Below are 18238 nucleotides of genomic sequence, written 5' to 3'. Positions count from 1 at the left end.
CCATGTGTGTTGTGTAGATATGTGTTTATTTATCATCATCTCGGAAGATAATCCAAATCCACAAGTCACTGCTCACTTTAGTAACTAGACTATTTAAAGCAATATTGATTCTTAACAACTGAATTTTCAGAAAAATTCTTCAAATTACTTCAAACACAGCAGCAAAGCAGCCTTTGTTAAACATTGCCTGTCGTTTCCTGCACATTTTACTCCCCATCCCTCGTTATGTTCTCCTCTCACGGCTCGGTCAACCTGCCAATAAAGAGCGGCACATTGGTGTGGTCACTCCACAGCAGCATGATGAAAGGCCGCAGGGCTGAGAAGGAAGGGAAGGAGCGGGAGAACGACAAGGTGGTGACAGCGCCGGCCTCCACTCCTTGTTCGGTCAGTGCGAGGAAGGCTCTGTGTTTGGCGTCGTCCAGGAACAGTTTCTCCTGAGGGTAGAGGCCACACAGGTCGGCACCCTCGTAAAGCACTGACAGTCCTGGAAAGGGAGTGAAAAGTACAGAAAAGGTAGTAGTGAGGGTGAAAGCAGGTAAGAGAGCCAAGCATGTGGTGGAGATGCTTTGAGATCAAAAAGCAAACGTAGAGACATATTTCATAAATGGGAACCTAATGTTTACTGCTAGCTAAACTGCACAGGATGAAGGCATGGGTGGTGTTTATTTTTGGTAATACAAAAAAAGGTCAGATGTTGGGTTGGAAAGAGAAGAGAGCACAGAAGATGAACCAACCTAGTTTCTTGATAAGCGTGTTCATTTCCGGCTGGAAATTCAGTTTGATTTTGGGCAGAGTGACCTCAATATGCTGAGGAGATGCTGTTTTCATGTTTTGTATCATTTGAACCACAGTCCTGTCGGTCATCTTCTGCTCGATCTCCTGCAGCTTTGCCTCTGTGTTGGTGGAAGGCAGCAGGATGTAAAGACTGCTGTCTCCTGTGAGGGCAAACCTCGCCACCTGTTGGCCAAAAAAGATAAAAAAAAATACTGGAAGTGTTAATAAGTGACAAAAGAGATCATTATGAGACCATCTGTTTTTACCACTGGCATTTAAAATAAACCTGAGATGTAAAAAAATGTTTCTCATCATCGTAATACGCATGATAGTATCAGTGCCTGTAACTGTTTGGCTGGCATTAACTTTGTTTAAGTCATCTGGTTGTCCATGAGATGGAAATATTCTCTGTGTATTGTTTTGTAAGGAGTGAAAAAAGAAAATGCACCAGTGGTGCAGTAAATTTAGTAACTGTTGACTCTCTAACTCATCTGAGCAAAACCACGGTGCACTGAGGCCACCGACGTGTTTATCAACTTAAAGATATCTACTGTTGTGCAAAAGTCTTGAGCCATCGCTCATTTTCCTTGGAAAATGTTTAGCAATATAATGAAAATATGATATATATGACAAAAACTGAGTTTGTACAATTCTAACGTGCCTGAAAGTCAAAATGTGCTTTTATTCTTCAACACAGCCTGAACTCTCTGAGGAAACATAGATAGCTTTTGTTTTTTGGTCTTCCACTTGTCCATTTTCCTCTTTTTTTTTAAGGGCACACTGCACAGCATGCTGAAATACACCAACCCTTTAGATAAAAGCTTTTTTAGAATCACCTTGTTGGTGCAAAAATACTATTTAATGCTCTTATAACTGTGTTATCTTTGTTATTTTGCATAGAGTCAACAAAAAAAATATACAAATTGTGTTTGTGCCTGAAGATAGAATTTAAAATTGTTTCTTTACTTGTTTGTTCATTTCAATGGTCAGTGTTAAATGGCTTGAGGAACAAAAAAACTTTTCCCATTTTTGTAGTAATAGCATTCTTATGAAAATGGTCAGTTACACAGGCCTGGACTGAAAATGAGTGAAAGAAAAAGCAACCGATGTCCAAAGAAAAACTATAAAGGGACCTTCAGAAAGCCTGGAGAGCTGCAGACCACTTTAAAAAATGATACCGTCTGGTTCCTTGGAAGTAAAATATAAGGAAAGGAGAGGTGGCTCAAGACTTTTGCACAGGACTGCAGGTCGCCGGAATCATGGACTATCAGATGCTGGATTCTGGTTACGACTCTGATACCTGTCATAGCTCAAGAGACAAGACTAGAGACAAGAAACTGACCCTTTGGGGAACAGGAAATTGAATGCTATAGATCTGAAGTATTTTAGTATATTTACTTATACAGGAATAAACTGCATAGTAATTGTGATATAAAATTAAAATAACCGTAAAATGACAGATGAAATTTAAACATAAAGCTACTGTTCAAACTGTATGTTTTGTGAGTTAGTAGAGCAGTTTAGATGTGCATTAAAGATGAAAAGCTCAACATTAAAGAAACATAACACGCATGTTTCCTGTAGGAATCGATGAAGACAGGATGTCACTTCTGTTGCCTGTGGCAGAAAGGTCTGTGTAGAATTTAGACACATATTGCTGTGAAAAGTGTCAGTTGGTGGTTTGTTCCTTACCTGTGCCTTTAGGTGAGGATCATACATCATAGTTGCCATGTACTTGTCATGATAGAGAAGAGGCACCCTTACCACATCACCATTAAATTTTGTGAAATATCCTTTTTTATTGTTTGGGTTAAACTTGACCTTCCACTGACCTAAAACACACGTAAACACAATTTATCAGTCTCCACATTTTTGAAATGTGCACAAGGTGTGCGCACAGTTTACTGACCGCTGAAGGAGACGGCGTTGAGCAGGATCAGCTGTGAACTTTGTGGGACAAAGTCAAGCAACTTTGTGATTTTATTTTGGGTCTTTTCTGCCACCCAGCTGTTGATCATCTGTGTGTTTTCCTCAGTGGTATTCAGCAGCTTTGTGGGCTCCGCATCATAAAACTGGATCGACTGGTCGGTAAAGGACTCACTCAGATTCATGTCTAAGGAGGAGAGCCGAAATAGAAATCATTTTATCTCTTACGATCTGTGATTTTCTGCTCTGTGATATACTTCACACTGTGATAGTAATACGTGAATTATAGTAGATCTGAGAGGCCATCAGCAGGGAGCCGGCCAGCTTCTCTCTCAGCTTCTTCATCTGGGAGTGAACGCAGTGGAAGTCGTGAGGCACGCAGATAGCGCTCTCAATGGCCTTACGGGTATCGTTCCTTGCACCTGAAGGTACAATTAGACAATAACAATACGTTTAGTACATTATAGGAAGCTGCAAGCCATGTTTGATTTTAAAAATACAGTTGAATCCATAGATTTTTGAGACACTGGTGTATTTTTTGTCTTTTTAGCTGTGTACCAAAACATTTTTAAGTCACAGTTATTTGAAACATTTACTCCAGGGGCTCCTTTAGTTTAAGAAAAAAATATGGCATGACCTTTACACAGCCCTCTAAATGTCTTAAATGTAATGGGAAAATGCACTGTGCTGTGGACAGCTGTGAGCTTTTTTTTGTTGTTGTTGTTATTTCTTAATAAATTCAGCAGGTGAAAGATCTGAAGATTATTTCAGGTGCAACATTTACATTTGGAAGCTTTTTTTTTTTTTTAACTCATAACATCTGGTCAAAAGACATAATAGAAGAAAAACGGGCCATCCTTAGGCTTCATATATAAAACACTCTCCAACACAGGGAGAGAGCGGGAATATTAGGAGTGGTCAAATAAACAGTTTCACTAGTTACGCTGATGAGCTCAGAAACATTGTAAGTCCAGGACATTCACAGAAGATTGCAGTGCTGTATGATCACAGCATCATTTCTATTTTTGAGTTACACTTCAAAACATCCATTCAGTTCATTTCCAATCATCGATCATCTTCTACTCGTTTTCTTCAGCTGTCATAGGGCTAAAAGCTGGGCACATCCTGGAAAGGTCTATCACAGAGCTAACCACATAAGACGTTAACCAATAATACCTAACGAAAGCCAGACCAGTTCAGAAACAGAATTTTTTTGGAAGAGGAACTTAATATCAACCTGTAACCTGTTATTTCTTTAGCTTTGTTCATTACTGTATTAATTCACCCTCTAAAATTCTGCCGAACTGAAACATAAAAAGGTATCTTAACTTTTTACCTGCAGGTTTATCTGGTTGGTTTATCTCAAATTTAACATGGTGATGCATGAAACTGGAAAACTTTAAAGGATTCAGTGGAGAACATGATGAATGCTAAACATTTGCAACGTGATTACATTAAAATAGCGACTCGCCTCTCTTTTCGTACCTAACAACAAATGGGAGAGCACCCCACCGATGCTGACAGGAGAGAAGAGCATGTTGCCAGAAGGATATATTTCTCTGAGATAATAATACAGCTTCATTGAAAACTCTGTCATGGACTCCTTCAGTATGGGTTCTGCTGTGCGGCTGTTCTCCTCCGGGCAGGGCTCCCATGGTGAGGTGGAGCCTTGGCATGTGTGAGGAAGAGCTGTAGGAGGAGCTAAAACTGAAACAAATCATAAATAAAAATGTTTTATGCAACTAATCGATCCTTTCCCCCCCCCTTACTGACTCAACGCGCAGTGGAAATCATTAAATCTATTAAATCTCTATTAAATTTGACAAGCCCCCTACCTTCCACAGTAAGGTTTATAGAGCTCAGCTTTTTTCCATCATCCAGTTCACATTCATAAATACCAGCATCCTCCATGCCAGCGTTTATGACCATGATGCTCTGATCGTGGTCTAGTGGAAAAATCAGCTCTATTTTTTTATTATCATCTGCGGAGTCATCGTCAAGATTCAACTTTATTCTTCCGTTTGCACTTTCTTTGAACCACAGTGCATTGGCGCTGACTTCTCTGGAACTTGGGATATTGCAAGGGAGTTTAACATCTGACTTTGTAAATACTTTCATTTGATAGTCAGTGAATTCTGCAAAAAGAAACAAAAAGCAGACAAACAGCAAACACTTTATTGTTCGTTGCTCCACTAACTGTAAAATTAAAAGTGGTCGTATGATGACGAAAGAGTCTCACCATCAACTATGACGTCAAACCTTCGTACTATTTCCATATCGCTCCCCTTTAACAGACACTCGTACGTGCCCTCTTTGGTTTTAGTGACAGACTGAAAGCGGAGGGAAAAGTCTGAAGCGACGGGCTTATAGTTTTGAAGCAGGATGGCACCTGTAGTTTAAAGAAGGCCATGTGTTATATACATATATGTACATAAAAGCAGCAAAAATTTGCATCACACTAAAAACAGAAGCCGTTTAAAACCATTGAATTTCCATGTGATTGCTTCCACTCCGATGAAGTGATTATTTGCTGGGAGACAGGGAAGCTCCAGCGTAGAGTCAGGTATCACCCTGATTTGTGTGCATGATGACAGCTGACCAGGAGGAAAGAAAGACATCAAATGAAACCTTTACAAATTTAAGAGACAAAACACCTGCCATTTAAGTTTCTGTGGATTAGTAAAGATATTGTCCTGCACTACTTCAGATTTACCTCAAAAATGAGCTGCAGGAGGAAGCAAAGTGTGGCCTTTTGTCCCATCTGCAAACGAGAGAGGATTTCAAAATTAATGTGGCACCAAGCCGGAGGAGAGATCAATATGTGGCGCAGTCTGTGAAGTAGTGATATCAGTCTGCATTCAAAGTTTCTTAAACTGTTGTAATTACAAGGATTTCACTGCCTCGTTAGATTTCCAAAAATCAAAAGACACATATGCACATTTTCCTGTTCATGTCAGATATGTTTACATATTTTAGGAAGTAGCTGAACATATTCGAGTTGGGTTAGTCGTACACACACACACACACACACACACACACACACACACACACATGCAAATATATAACTTACAGCTCTTGAATTTCTGTGCGTCCAGATTCGGTCCTGATACGAGTATTTGTCAGTAAGGTTTCTCTGACATTGAACCAGTGTCCACTGCAACCAGCAGCTCTTACTATCTGCTCGCCTGAACTGCAACCAACAATGACTAATCTGTGATTGTTGGTTTAGAGATGTTTGTTTGCATAATGCAAGTCTTCTGACTTGTTGGAAATCACATGATTTCACATGTTGGCAACAGGTACTAAGTGAAAATATTCAAATTTCAGTGTTTATTTCACCTTCAAACATAATTTCAAATAAATTTCATTACTTCTAGTATCAGTGCTTTAGTGCAGAATTTGCAAAACACATCATCTCAGCTAAGAAAAATGAAACACGGGTATTATGGGGGAAGACAGACAGTTTCACTCCCTTTTATGTTAGTTTGCTGAAGGTTGTGGTGGGTAGAGAAACAAGGACATAAAAAAGTAAAAACCCAGCTTGTCCTAACTGGCAGGCGACATCTTTACTTTACTTACTATTTGTGTAGAAACATCTTACAACAGAACGACTTTAAAGTTTTTTTCGGTTGCTTCCTAATTCTCAAAGGGGTGAGACGGTGGGCAGCTCTGCATGTTTGATTTGGCAGATTGTTTTTTACATGTCCTTCTAAACACAACCGCAGAAAGATTTGTGGATCCTCTCAGGTGCAAAGCACCACAACATGGAGCCACAAAAACCTCATATAATATCAGTGGAAAAACAAAAACAACAACAACAACTGCTATTTCATTAATATAGATAAACCTGGTATAGGTGGTGTACCTAATCTGAAGCATAGTTTACTCAACGGTTCTCTACATTACTTTTATTTCCTAATCAAATTTTTTGTATTATTATTTATTGGATTTTCTTGTGCTTGGTTTTGAATGAATGAACAAGTGTTTGTTTGTTTGTTGTTGTTTTTTGCTGAGATATAATTTTTAATTTATTTGGGATTGGGATGTTACCCAACACATAAAATATGAAAATCATTTTAAAACAAATAAACATACATACAAAAAACCCAACAAAACTGCCAATAAAATCGGTTACAGTTAAGTGTTACCATTTTTGGAAACTGGCTCTCTTGCATCTTTTACAGTCATGTAACAAAGGCAGCTTTCACAGTACTCTATGCAATCCTGCACAGAGTACTGTGAAAAAATTGTACACCCCATGATTCAGATTAGCTTGTAGAACCACAATTTCTGTATAACTATCAGTTTCTCACATTGTTGTGGAGGAATTTTGACCCACTCTTCTTTACAAAGTCCCTTTGGTTCATTGAGGTTTACAGGCACTCGTATGTTTACAGTGCTTTTAAGGTCTCACCACAGCATTTTAATAAGAATAAGATTTCTTGTCTTTTTCAGCATTTCTGTTGTAGACTTGCTTGTTGCATAACCCAGTTTGGACTTTAGGTGCCAAAGAGACTGCCTCACATTTGACTCTGGTGTACAGAGGAGTTAAATGGCCAACTCAGTGGCTTCAAAGTGTCCATACCCAAGCCCAAATCATCACCTCACCACGACTGTGCTTTACAGCTGGTATGAGGTACTTGTGCTGCTATGCTGTGTTTGGGATTCAACAAATGTGTCTCTGTGCATTATGGCCAAACATCTCTGCTTTGGTTTAATCTGTGCAAAGGATAATGTCGCGTGCGTTTTGTTGTTTGTTCAGATGCTACCATGTTATTTTTAGAGAAAAGAGGCTTTCTCCTGGCAAACCTTTGTTGTTGAGTCTTTGTCTTATTGTATTTTTATGAACTAAGACGTGCAGTATTTTGCAGTTTCTCTGAGCATCACACAGTTTGGCCTTAGGTGATTTGCTGAGATGACTAATACTTGAGGGAATATGGCATTGCATTAACACACACCTGAATGCGTTGGACAGCATCAAGTCCTGTGAAATATTAATTTTTCACTGTAGTGTGTCGACTATCTCAACTGGTTTGCCTCTTCATCAGCATACCCATAACTGGAGACATTTCAAAGCAAGTTATATATAAAAATAAATACTTCCTTAGAGCCTTTAAAAAAAATCATTCTAGTTATGGGAGAAGAGGCAGCTTTACCAAATTTATTATGCATGTAAATACAAAGATCCAGTAAATCTATATGTGTGTTTATATCCAAATGGAGAATACATTAATTTAGCTGATTTGTTGTTATCAGTTCTTAAGTGCACTGCTAATGAATATTGAATATGTTAAAACAAAATACACTAAAACTCCAGTAAATGAAAAGCTGGAATGCTGTTTGATTAAAAGCAAAAGATAAAAACGCACAAAATAGATTCCAGCTCTTTAATTGACATTATTTAGCCTTGGTAATATATTACTGGCTTGTGGGTACAGGATGCCTTTCCTCCATTAGATGACCACAGTCCATGAACACGAATATGCAAACATACACTTTTGTTGATATTCTGATAGGTTTTGCCCTAAACAACCAAGGTCAAGATGTTTTTGAATTGATTCGTGCTTTTAATAAAATAAATCTTTTTTTTTTATATTTACTGTGTTTTTACACTTGATCAAAATTATGAAAGAAGACTGACAAACTGCGTCGAATAAAATACAGCTTTGCTAGTTCTATACTATCCCGGAAGTTAGTGAGAACCAAACGTGACCATCTTTAACGAGATGCATTGTATTAAATTATATAACATATCTCTAACTTGCAACAAAAAGCTGCACACACATCATGTGACAGCTGTGTGACTTACGTTTGTTCATTTCTTTTCAGTTTCTTCCTATTCATTTTATCGTATTTATCATTTATCCTAACTTATTCGTTAATCTGTTTTAGCTATCTTATATTATTCAGCATACACACACGCACACAGTGAATGCCTTTTTGAATTATTGTCTCACAATTTCATGCTTTAAACTAAAAAATTTCCACTTACTGTAGAGAAATTTCGAGTGACTTATGTAATGCTTTGCCATCTATTTTTTCGTAGGAATTTCATAAATTGTAATGATTGACCCAGTTTCTTGAGTTTTTTCTCCTTCATAACAAAAGTTAGCGGATCGATCGATAAAACGACACTCGATTCGGCGCCCTGGCTCGCACGCGAAGAGAGCGCTTTGGGCGTAATCAGTCGTATCTAATCGATTGCCGGTTGCCAAAAAAAAAGAAGAGAATCCAAACTTCTAAAGAAGTCGCACTACAGAAGAAAAACTAAGATACTGCTAACAGAAGGCTTTAAAACCACTTTTTCCAGGGCTTACAAAAATGTGACTCGTCTCCGAACAAAGTTCAGAAGTCGAAGTTTCTTCGCAGGAGAAAGGATTTACTTAAGACAGTAAGTTTTCCTCCTGGTCATCTGATCGGACAGAAGAATGAGGACAAACAATGGCAGAGACCTACAGGAAAGCCGTGTAGCCTCTGCTCTGTTGTACTTAGCCTCGATCCCATCCGCTGTTACGTGTAGGCAGCACGGCAGCTGTTTTCGCCTTTTAAACTAATTCGAAAGTGGTGGAGTTACTTTATTTAGTTTTTATGTAGTGTAGCATGTATGAGCGAACTTTAAACGTTTAAAGGGAAATGCTGTGATTGGTGAGAGAAAACTCAGCAGCTGCTGAGTTAGTATTTTCACAGGCTGTTTCCTGCGGTTTGAGGGATTAAAAATCCATAAAACATTCGTTATTACTCTTAAATCACAGTGAGCATCCGGCTACAGGACCTCAGGGTGTAAGAGGGAATCACCATGGCAACACAGTTTACCATCGACGATGCGTTTGTGCTGGAGGGAGATGAGGAGGGGGTTGTGACTGACGGAGAGCCGCAGGGATGGAAGGACAGAGAAGGAGGAGAGATGACATTTGGCCCTTTGAGTTTCTCCAAACCTCAGAATCATCCCTCACCTGCTGCCGCCTCCCCTGAACCCACTAACCTCAAGTATCAGGTAGCATGCACACAAGAGATACAAAACATTGTTTGCATTTCTGTTTTCATGTTGCTGTTACATTTCCAGTGAGAGGCTGTCTAATTCCTTTTTGATTGGTATCAGTTTTAGCTTGTAGTGTTTTTATAACAACACTACGAATTCGTAGCTACAAACTCAAGAATTCAGCAAGTCCCTGTGAGCAAGGAAGACAGCTAACTTATCATTTTTAGGACTGAAAGAGAAGATCCAGGCTTAAGGTGGGCAGCAATCGGCAGCAGCCAGTGAAATGAAACAAAAGAAGAAAGAAAACAAGAGCATGAAAAGATGGCAAAGAATAAAGAAGAAAAGAAATAAACCTTGGGAGCACACAATTTTAATGACGTGTAACAATGAGATGATTTGAATCTATGTGGAGTGAAAGAGCAGGCTTCACGAGAGCTTCTGCTAGCAGCTTGAACATAAAGCAGCATTTTTTTTTTTTTAAATTTTGCATTACCTCATCTAGCTCTGACTGTAATCTTCAAAAAAGGAAATATTTCAACCTTAAAGAAAGGAAGAGAGAGGGTGTCTGTCCACAGCCTAAACTGGGAGCTATTTCCACAAAAGATGTGTCTAGTAGCTCAAGGCTCTGCCTCCCATTATACTCTGGAGAACTGTAGGAGCCACAAAGACTGACACTGACAGCACAGTGCTGTATTAGCACAACTTGTACACACCAATTATCTGTGATCTCTTTGTGCTGTTCTGCTGCAAACAGATATAGTTACCAACACTGAGAAAAGTTTAAGAAAAGTAGTGGTGGTAGATATTGTTTATACAGTAAAAGCTGCTCATTTTAGCCTGTTGCTAGGTGGTTGCTAGGCACCCTCATCCATCCTAATACTGAATGCATAATTAAACTTTTGTGGATGTGAATGAGACATTATTGCAATGAAATTAAAACAATAGGATGTTTTTACAATGTGTTATAGGAGCATAAAAGTTAAAACTGGTCATTTTGTGACTGGCGGTAGCTAGGCAACATAATAAAATCATAATATGTGATATAAAAAACAATTGGCAGATGCCTAAGTTGGGCTTGTGTGCCAAGTGTGGCTGTTCAAGTTATGAAAGTCAAGGAGGGATTTATGGAAACACACATAGATACAGTAAGTTCTGGTAAAATGGAATCTGTAAGATGTGATGGAGCTGGGCTGTTAACCGTGTGAAAAGAACTATTTTAAACGTGTCACAACATATTTGTGAAGGCCAGTGACTCTTGTAGATTACTGTTCAAAAGTCTTGAGCTGCCCTTCATTTCTATTTATTTTGCTTACAAGCAGCAAAGTGGTGTTAGGTATTAGTTCTCCAGTTTTTTTTTCTCCACTTTACACTGCCTGCCTGAATCATTCAAGGATAAAAGCAGTATCTAACTCCAGGCATGAGCCTGTACTGTGTCTACACTTAACAGACAACTTAGCAAAGAACCAGTTTTAAATGATATTTCCTGGCACTTCATTCCTAGCAGCCTGTCACACAAACACATAATTTGTTCCCATTTCCTCTGGCGAATATATGAGCAATGCCAGAGATAACACAGTTTAACACAATGAAATAAACATTTGGCACCAACAAGAAGATTCCTAGCATGATGTGCAGTGTGTCCTCAAAAATAAAACTGGACAAACTGGGCATGTGTGGACAAAAGAAGAAGTGGGAGGCCTAATAAATTTCTACAGCAGATGAACATATCTGAAAGTCACGTCCTTAAGAAATAGGAAAAAAAAAACAGCGACTATAATAACAGTATTACTTTTGCTTCCTCTCTGCGAGCTATACATTTTTCTTTGCCGTTTATATGACATCCACCATCTCCTCTTGTTTTAGAATCTGGAAAATGAAGACGCCTTGGGCAACAACGGGAATTCCTCTTTCAATAACTTCTTCAAAATCAGGTGGGCTCTGTAGTTCAGGCGTGATTTTTCTTTTCCCTGCTTCTTCTGTGAATGTGAGATGAAGCGTGTTTCTGCTTTCTCCACAGTGACCCTGCAACGCTGTCTTACTGCAGCTCTCAGTGGTCCTTCAGCACCTTGAGTTCAGTCACGCAGCTTTCTGCGCACTGCTGCGGGTAAGTTCGGTCTTCTCTCACGGAGAAGCATAACAAACACGGTTACTTTAAAAACACGTTTCGCCTAGGTGGGTGTCCCATCCGCTGGTGAAGAAAAACAGAAGGGTTGTTCTCTCTTCATTCCTTCTCCTCATCACTGGAGTTGGTAAGTACATGTTTTTGTTACTTATTAAGTATGAAACACACAAACCAGAACAATTTACTGAGAGAAACTTGTTTTTCTCATGTTTACCTGATTCATTTTGGCTGTGGGAGCATCACAGTAACAAGGGCTGCCTGCTCCCACTGTAGATGGTTTAGTGATTTTAATTTAATTTTGGTTTTAAACTCAAAAGAATTGCTAATCTCCAGTTAAATGACTGCAGTCGAAAAGGACAAACACACCTCTTCTTTCTGATTCTAAGTTCACTTCAAAATGACGCTCTAACATTAACACAAAGGCACCACTCCAAATTGTTTTGCAATGCTACACCAGGTAGTTTGTTCCGTGTTGTGTCAGGCAATGATAGTCTTGGCACTTTGCACAGTGAACTTTGTCCCCCTGCACTGATCAACAGATTATGACAGAGTTATTGCCGGAATAACCAAACTAATAAAAACAGAACCTTTCAAACCTATAATGTTTGTGCTGTTTTTGTTTTAGCTCTTATTTTCACAGGTATTGTCATACAGCTCAATCCAAGTGCAGGTAAGGAAGATAAAATATTGACATGCAAAGCATTTAGACTGTTGTTGTTGTTTTTTAGAAATGCATGTTAGTCCAAATGCAAGCATACACAAAGAAGCGCGTCACTTCTCAACTTCTTTCAAATCATAAACAGACCAAACATGAATGAATGCAGGACTTATATAGTGGATTAAATAGTATAATTCAGAATGGAATGTTTTTATTAGAGTCCATTAGTGCTGGTGTGCTTTCCCACAAGTGGGAGGATCTCTGTGTTATCTTGACACACAAAAGAACACACAGAAAGCTGCCATAGTCCTTGCCTGCTACAGGACAGTATAGTTCTTAGTCCAGATCTCACAGTCTGTCTGCTTTTACGACTGGAGTGACAGAATCATAACAAGAATCATGTACAGTGGGCCTTTTTTGCTTGTTTCTTTGTTTTTTGTACCGCCTTATGACAATTAAGGTGATAATCCAGCCAAAGTAGTCGCTCTGAGGTTTTCAATCTCCTCCAACAACCACTGCCAACCAGTCAGAAAACACATGTTTCCCTAGCAACCGGTGGCTTTATTATATCCATGGTAGATAACTGTCCTACACTTGAAAGTGAAAAGTGCAAATATTTCATGCTGTCTGACCTTAGTGCATAGGGGTCATCTCAGACTTGCCATGATGGTTTGTCTCAGTCAGCATCTGCTTTTGTTGAGAACAATTTAACCCTCGCTCAGCATCTTCAGCATCTGAACATTTTTGGGGGGTTTTGTAAATAAATGATAACATGGTGCATAATCTTTGTAGCAACTAGTTGGCCGACTTCCCGCTAACCTCAAACTCCACTGAACCTCTTTAAATCCTCTTTTTCTTGGATGCCTGGAGGTTTTACTTTATGGTTACACCTGGGGGAACAGCCACCCTGATAATTTAAATTCAGCTGAAAAGTCCCTCAGTTTCTGGGAACCGAAGGAGCATTTGCACTTGGAAATGACAGATGGCTTAAGGTTTAGGCTGTAGACGGTGATCACAAGTTCACCTAGAACACCTAAAACTTCTACTTGTCCTCTAAAATAACTTCTTCAAGCTTACGCATTGTTACTACACACAATGTTGTCAGCAGAATGTTTGTAATGTAGCAACAAACCTATACAAGAATCACTGTTTCTTACTGTCAGGGAAATCTTTAGTTAGATCATTGTAAGTGTAGTATGGGTGTGAATAAAGTTCATAGTAGTCCACAGCTGTGTATCCCTCCACATTATACCTGCAATGTTTTGCAGACAGGACAGGCTTTGCCACATTGGAAAAATCTTGTGGAAATAAAATATCTTTTTTCCAGTAAGTTGACCATTTTTTCTGAACCCTCCATTACTCACTGTGTTTCTATCTTTGGCCAAATGGAATTCAATTGGTTGGTGATTTCGGTATGTCTTTGTGAGCTGGGTGGATACTGTGATGTGTCGTATCCACCCTTGCTTTTATGGACATGAGCTGACATTGGATGATTCATGTTAGCAAACATTGCATTGTTTTTCTTGGCCTTCATCTATTCATATACTCTTGTGGTGTGTTTGCAGGTGGTTGAATAACTTAGTTCGTGTTGCCTTGCAGTGCAAACTCCTTGCGTATGAAGTATTCTTGGTTAATATCTCTTGTGCTAAATCTGAAGTATTACCAAACAGCAGATGAGGATCTGCTTCAAGGAGCAAGCTCTTCACCTTCTGCCTTACCAGACATTTGAATTTCGTTATTTATGCAGGCACGTGATGAGGCACTGATTTAAGGGGCGCTTGATTTACTTTTGCTTTGTACTCAATTGACAGAACAAGCATTTGCAGCACTGGTCAATCATGTTTGTGATTGAGTTTCAAATTTGGTTAATTGTGCAGCCCTAGTGCAATGCTCTGACTGCATGCTTGCGATAAGTTTGTATTGAATGAGATCACACTTCACATTCCATATAGTGCAGAGGTCTGCTGGGCCCGGTAGTGGCTCTGTGTGTCACATGTTTAACTATCTTGAACCTCTCTTGCCTTGTCTTTGATTAGTAGTGTCCCTTTTGATTTTTCTGCCTCCAAACCTCTAAAAAGCTGAGTGTTCAATACTTCTCATCTTGTATTTCTGTCCAAACCCAGCGCATTTTATCAAGTATCTATATGTTCAGAACTGTTATTCAGAATTTCTTTGGCTGTACAACCAGGATTCATAATGAATTAAAGTCTGTCAGGCAAGTTTTAAAAAGTCTTTTCAGATCAAATGAGCCTTGCTTTTCCCCTTTACAAAAATCAGCACCTCCCATTAAATTGGTCAACACATTCCACGAATATCAGCTTCAAATGCTCACCGCGAGTTAGGCACTTTAAATTAGTCGTGTCTGCCTTTTTTGTATAGAGTGTCTCCTCTCCAGCTTGAGGCAGAAATCAAGCAATTAATGTGCTCTTTGGGATGAGCTCACCCACAACATATTAAGAAAATGTCACCAGAGTCAAAATAGATGAGATTAGATCAATTTGCCTTTCATAAGTAGCTACAGGAGCAGGTGCATCTCTGCAATTAAGCTGTAAAATCTGCTTAAGAACTTTCTTATCTAAAGTTGACTGGGCATACTTCCATAACCCCGAGTCCTGTTCAGAGCAATTCATGCTCTTATCACTGCTCCCAAGCCTTTTCTTGAGCATCATCACCACAAGAATTGTGGGTGGGTAGGGGGGAGCTCTCTTACCCCCTTTTTTTTAAGTAGAGAATTTTGAAAGTTAGCAACACATTATTAATCACATCTGCATCAACTTCTGTGCTATTTTGTCATACATTAGTTGATGAATTATTCTACTCACCCCTTTAAGATTTTCTTTAAAATGTACATCTGCTAAGTCACCATCTGCCTCCAAATGAACTAGCATAATAGTAATTGTGCATACGGCTCAAGTATTGCATTATTTAGTAACACCTTATAATCACAAAGAGAGTATTTACCCTGTAACTAAAAGGAATTCAATGTATTTAATTTGAAATTACAATATAATTATATACTTAAAGGTAACAAGCCAGATTTTTACAGGAAACAAAGCAAAATTATACTCTGCAAGTAAATTTAAGTAGAGTGTAAGTACGTTTTTAAGTACTGCATGAGTAATTTTAAATAAGTAATTTTGTAGAAAAACAAGTTAGGCAAGATCAAGCCGCTGCATAATATGGCTCAAGCTTGTCTGTTTGTTTTCCCACTAAATTGTTTACTTACTTAAAATTACTTACACACTACTTACATTTACTTGCAGTATAATTCGTGTGAAAAACTGACTCGTTACCCCCTTATTCTTGTGTAACTACCTTTAAGTATTTGTGGGTAAATCTAATTACAGTGTCGTTTTAAATTAAATCCAATAAAATTCCATCTAATTATAGGGGCCTTTAGACATGTACTTTTAGACATGTACTTTAAAATGTTGTAAAGTATGCACTATTTTTTCCTTTTGCTTATAACCAGAAAGTCTGTAAGTGCAGCCCAGCTGTGCAAGCATTCTTTTTTCAAGTGTTTTACACTGTTCAGACTCCTTTCATGTGCAACATAAAATGAGATCACATAGTGAAGGAAAGCGGCCAATTATTTCCTGGTTTGTTTATGAAAATTACAACAAAATTCTGTGAGCTGTAGTTATAAATGTGGTTTGCTGTTCCCACAGGCAGCTGCAAATATCACAGATTGAGCTACAGCTGAAATCTTTGATACCACCACTTAAATTTTGCCTAACTAAAGTGAAAATACCATCGATATTGATGGTTATATATTAGGAATTTGTAGTTTGGCTGTTTCTGGTGTCCATTTCTGGGGTGGCTGTAGCTCAGGTGGCAGAGCAGGTCAGCCACTAATCAGAAGGTCGGTGGTTCGATCCCAGGCTACCTCCTGGCTGCATGTCAAATATCCTTGGGCAAGATACTAACCCCATGTTTGCCTACTGGTGGTGGTCAGAGGGCCCGGTGGCGCCTGTGTCCGGCAGCCTCGCCTCTGTCAGTGCGCCCCAGGGCAGCTGTGGCTACAATGTAGCTTGCCATCGCCAGTGTGTGAATGTGTGTGTGAATGGGTGAATGACTGAATGTAGTGTAAAGCGCTTTGGGGTCCTATGGACTAGAAAAGCGCTATACAAATGCAGGCCATTTACCATTTCTCCATTTTTATGCCTTCCTTTCAGCCACATAATTTATAATCATAAGATACTTTTTCACCTTCTTGTTCACACCTTTTATTAATGTTGTTAGAAAACTAAGCAGTGATTTCCAACAACAACGTGTTAATCTTGTCAAAAGAGTAGTTAGTCATTTTCAATATTTATGCAGCTGTAGCTTCAGATTTACTGTACAGGCAAACTTCATCAATCCTCTAATTTAACTTAGCATTTCTGGCTGTTTCAGAGCATGTAAATGTTAAATGGACCGGTAGTTAAGTAGTACTTTCTTAATCTAATTAAGAACTCAAAGCGTTGTGTGTGTTTTCTCTTGACTGTAGCTGATAAAACTGTCCCCACAGGTATTTCAAGTGCTATTTTCTTCATTCCTGGATTTCTTCTGTTTATCCCTGGAGGTAATTTTGTTCATTTTATCTCTTAAACCTTTTACTTGTCTTTTTATGTGCAAAGCTTTGTTTTGATGAATGCTAATATTGCCATTCTGTGTGTTCGCCCGCAGTGTACCATGTGATTTACATCAGCTGTGCAGTCCGTGGTAGAAGAGGCTTCAAACTGTTCTACCTACCTTATTTTGAAAAATGAAATTTCATGTGACCAGACATGTTCACTACATTTCTTTCAACTATGTTATAATTAATGGTATTTTGACACTCATAAGATATATTGACCTGTTTTTTGTTGTTTTTCTTTGTTTTTGGTTTGTTTGACATATTGACCACTCCTACTTTTACCACTCAGCGCCTTCACTATATTTCCACTCCATGAACTGACATTACTGTATGTGTATACCAAAAAGACCACCGTCTCGCCTGTGTATTCTGTTTTAAGTGAAAGATGACTGTGAAATTACAATAAAATGTTGTATATTTTAATTTGTGTCAGTTGGTTTTAATGAAAAGCCATTCCTTTAAATCATGATATATTTCACAATATATATTTAAAATGTAGATGTTATATTGTTCAAAATCAGGCATTTACCTCTGCATCTGTTATTGAGTGCATTTTTCAGAGAAATCTATTTTTGACCTTCTGCTATTTCTTGGTTCTAAGAACGTGTTTACTCACTCTATTCATCCACTGTTCTGAAAGGTATTACGCATTTATTCAATTTGTAAGGCTAATTGAGAAGTAGCTTTGGGTCTGCTTTTAAAGGCTGATGGATCAAATCTATTTAACAGAAGCATTAGGATTGCACAAACACACACATACACACACACATATATTTGTTATATACAATTTCATGGTCCAAAGTTTGGATATATGTAATAATTGCTGTTAAATTTACTTTCAATTTAAATGTAATACTTTCTTTTTAAATGGTCCATTGACCTGCTTCCAGCATGTTTCTTTTTCAGATTTTGAGGCCGTGTTTGAACCTGTCTGAACAAGCTATTAAGGATAAAAGCCTGAAATTTGATCTGAACCGGGATACATCAAAAAATCCTATTGCCTTAAAATATGAAAAAGTCCCATATTTGAGCACACACTAAAAAAAACTAATAAACTTCACATTGCAAAAGTCAATTAGTGATCATTTCTGGATGGTATATGGTTATATTTCACAGTAATGTAAAATGAAACATGTAGAATACTTTAACATAAAATTTTTA

At 38.4% G+C, this 18238-nt stretch overlaps 2 protein-coding genes across 3 annotated transcripts; one reads left to right on the top strand and one right to left on the bottom strand.

The window, feature by feature from the left end:
* Positions 1-5: 5 nt before the first annotated feature.
* On the bottom strand, positions 6-8828 carry serping1 (serpin peptidase inhibitor, clade G (C1 inhibitor), member 1). Of its 2 annotated transcripts, none has more exons than XM_082535239.1 (11): positions 8693-8828; positions 5414-5461; positions 5183-5294; positions 4940-5089; positions 4536-4835; positions 4186-4407; positions 2979-3122; positions 2684-2887; positions 2467-2606; positions 735-957; positions 6-484 (listed from the first exon to the last, which is right to left on the bottom strand). In XM_082535239.1, exons 2-11 carry the CDS (start codon positions 5459-5461, stop codon positions 237-239), a joined length of 1791 nt encoding a protein of 596 aa, XP_082391365.1. In that variant the 5' UTR covers positions 8693-8828; the 3' UTR covers positions 6-236. The 2 variants fall into 2 exon arrangements, with proteins under 2 accessions (XP_082391365.1, XP_082391364.1); XM_082535238.1 differs by lacking the exon at positions 8693-8828 and adding an exon at positions 5771-5882.
* A 67-nt stretch (positions 8829-8895) lies between these two features.
* On the top strand, positions 8896-17500 carry tmem134 (transmembrane protein 134). Its single transcript, XM_082535257.1, has 8 exons — positions 8896-9091; positions 9453-9694; positions 11543-11610; positions 11697-11783; positions 11852-11928; positions 12427-12471; positions 16970-17023; positions 17128-17500. The coding sequence occupies exons 2-8, from the start codon at positions 9497-9499 to the stop codon at positions 17208-17210; spliced, it is 612 nt and encodes a 203-aa protein (XP_082391383.1). The 5' UTR covers positions 8896-9091; positions 9453-9496; the 3' UTR covers positions 17211-17500.
* Positions 17501-18238: the final 738 nt, after the last annotated feature.

The sequence above is a fragment of the Aulonocara stuartgranti genome, assembly GCF_965226115.1.
Source record: "Aulonocara stuartgranti genome assembly, chromosome: 6".
Taxonomy (NCBI): Eukaryota; Metazoa; Chordata; class Actinopteri; order Cichliformes; family Cichlidae; genus Aulonocara; species Aulonocara stuartgranti.
Note: the sequence above shows the minus strand (reverse complement) of the source record. Positions and strands in the feature narration are given on the sequence as shown.

Bases quoted from the DNA above. Each gene is read 5' to 3' on its own strand.
- tmem134 (XM_082535257.1), top strand. From the start codon at position 9,497: ATGGCAACACAGTTTACCATCGACGATGCGTTTGTGCTGGAGGGAGAT. The intron at 11,784-11,851 runs GTAAGTTCGGTC...CGTTTCGCCTAG, and splicing joins CTTTCTGCGCACTGCTGCGG to GTGGGTGTCCCATCCGCTGG. The intron at 11,929-12,426 runs GTAAGTACATGT...TTTTTGTTTTAG, and splicing joins TCTCCTCATCACTGGAGTTG to CTCTTATTTTCACAGGTATT.
- serping1 (XM_082535239.1), bottom strand. From the start codon at position 5,461: ATGGGACAAAAGGCCACACTTTGCTTCCTCCTGCAGCTCATTTTTGAG. The intron at 5,295-5,413 runs GTAAATCTGAAG...CCTCCTGGTCAG, and splicing joins TCCTGCAGCTCATTTTTGAG to CTGTCATCATGCACACAAAT. The intron at 2,607-2,683 runs GTCAGTAAACTG...CGTGTGTTTTAG, and splicing joins CAACGCCGTCTCCTTCAGCG to GTCAGTGGAAGGTCAAGTTT.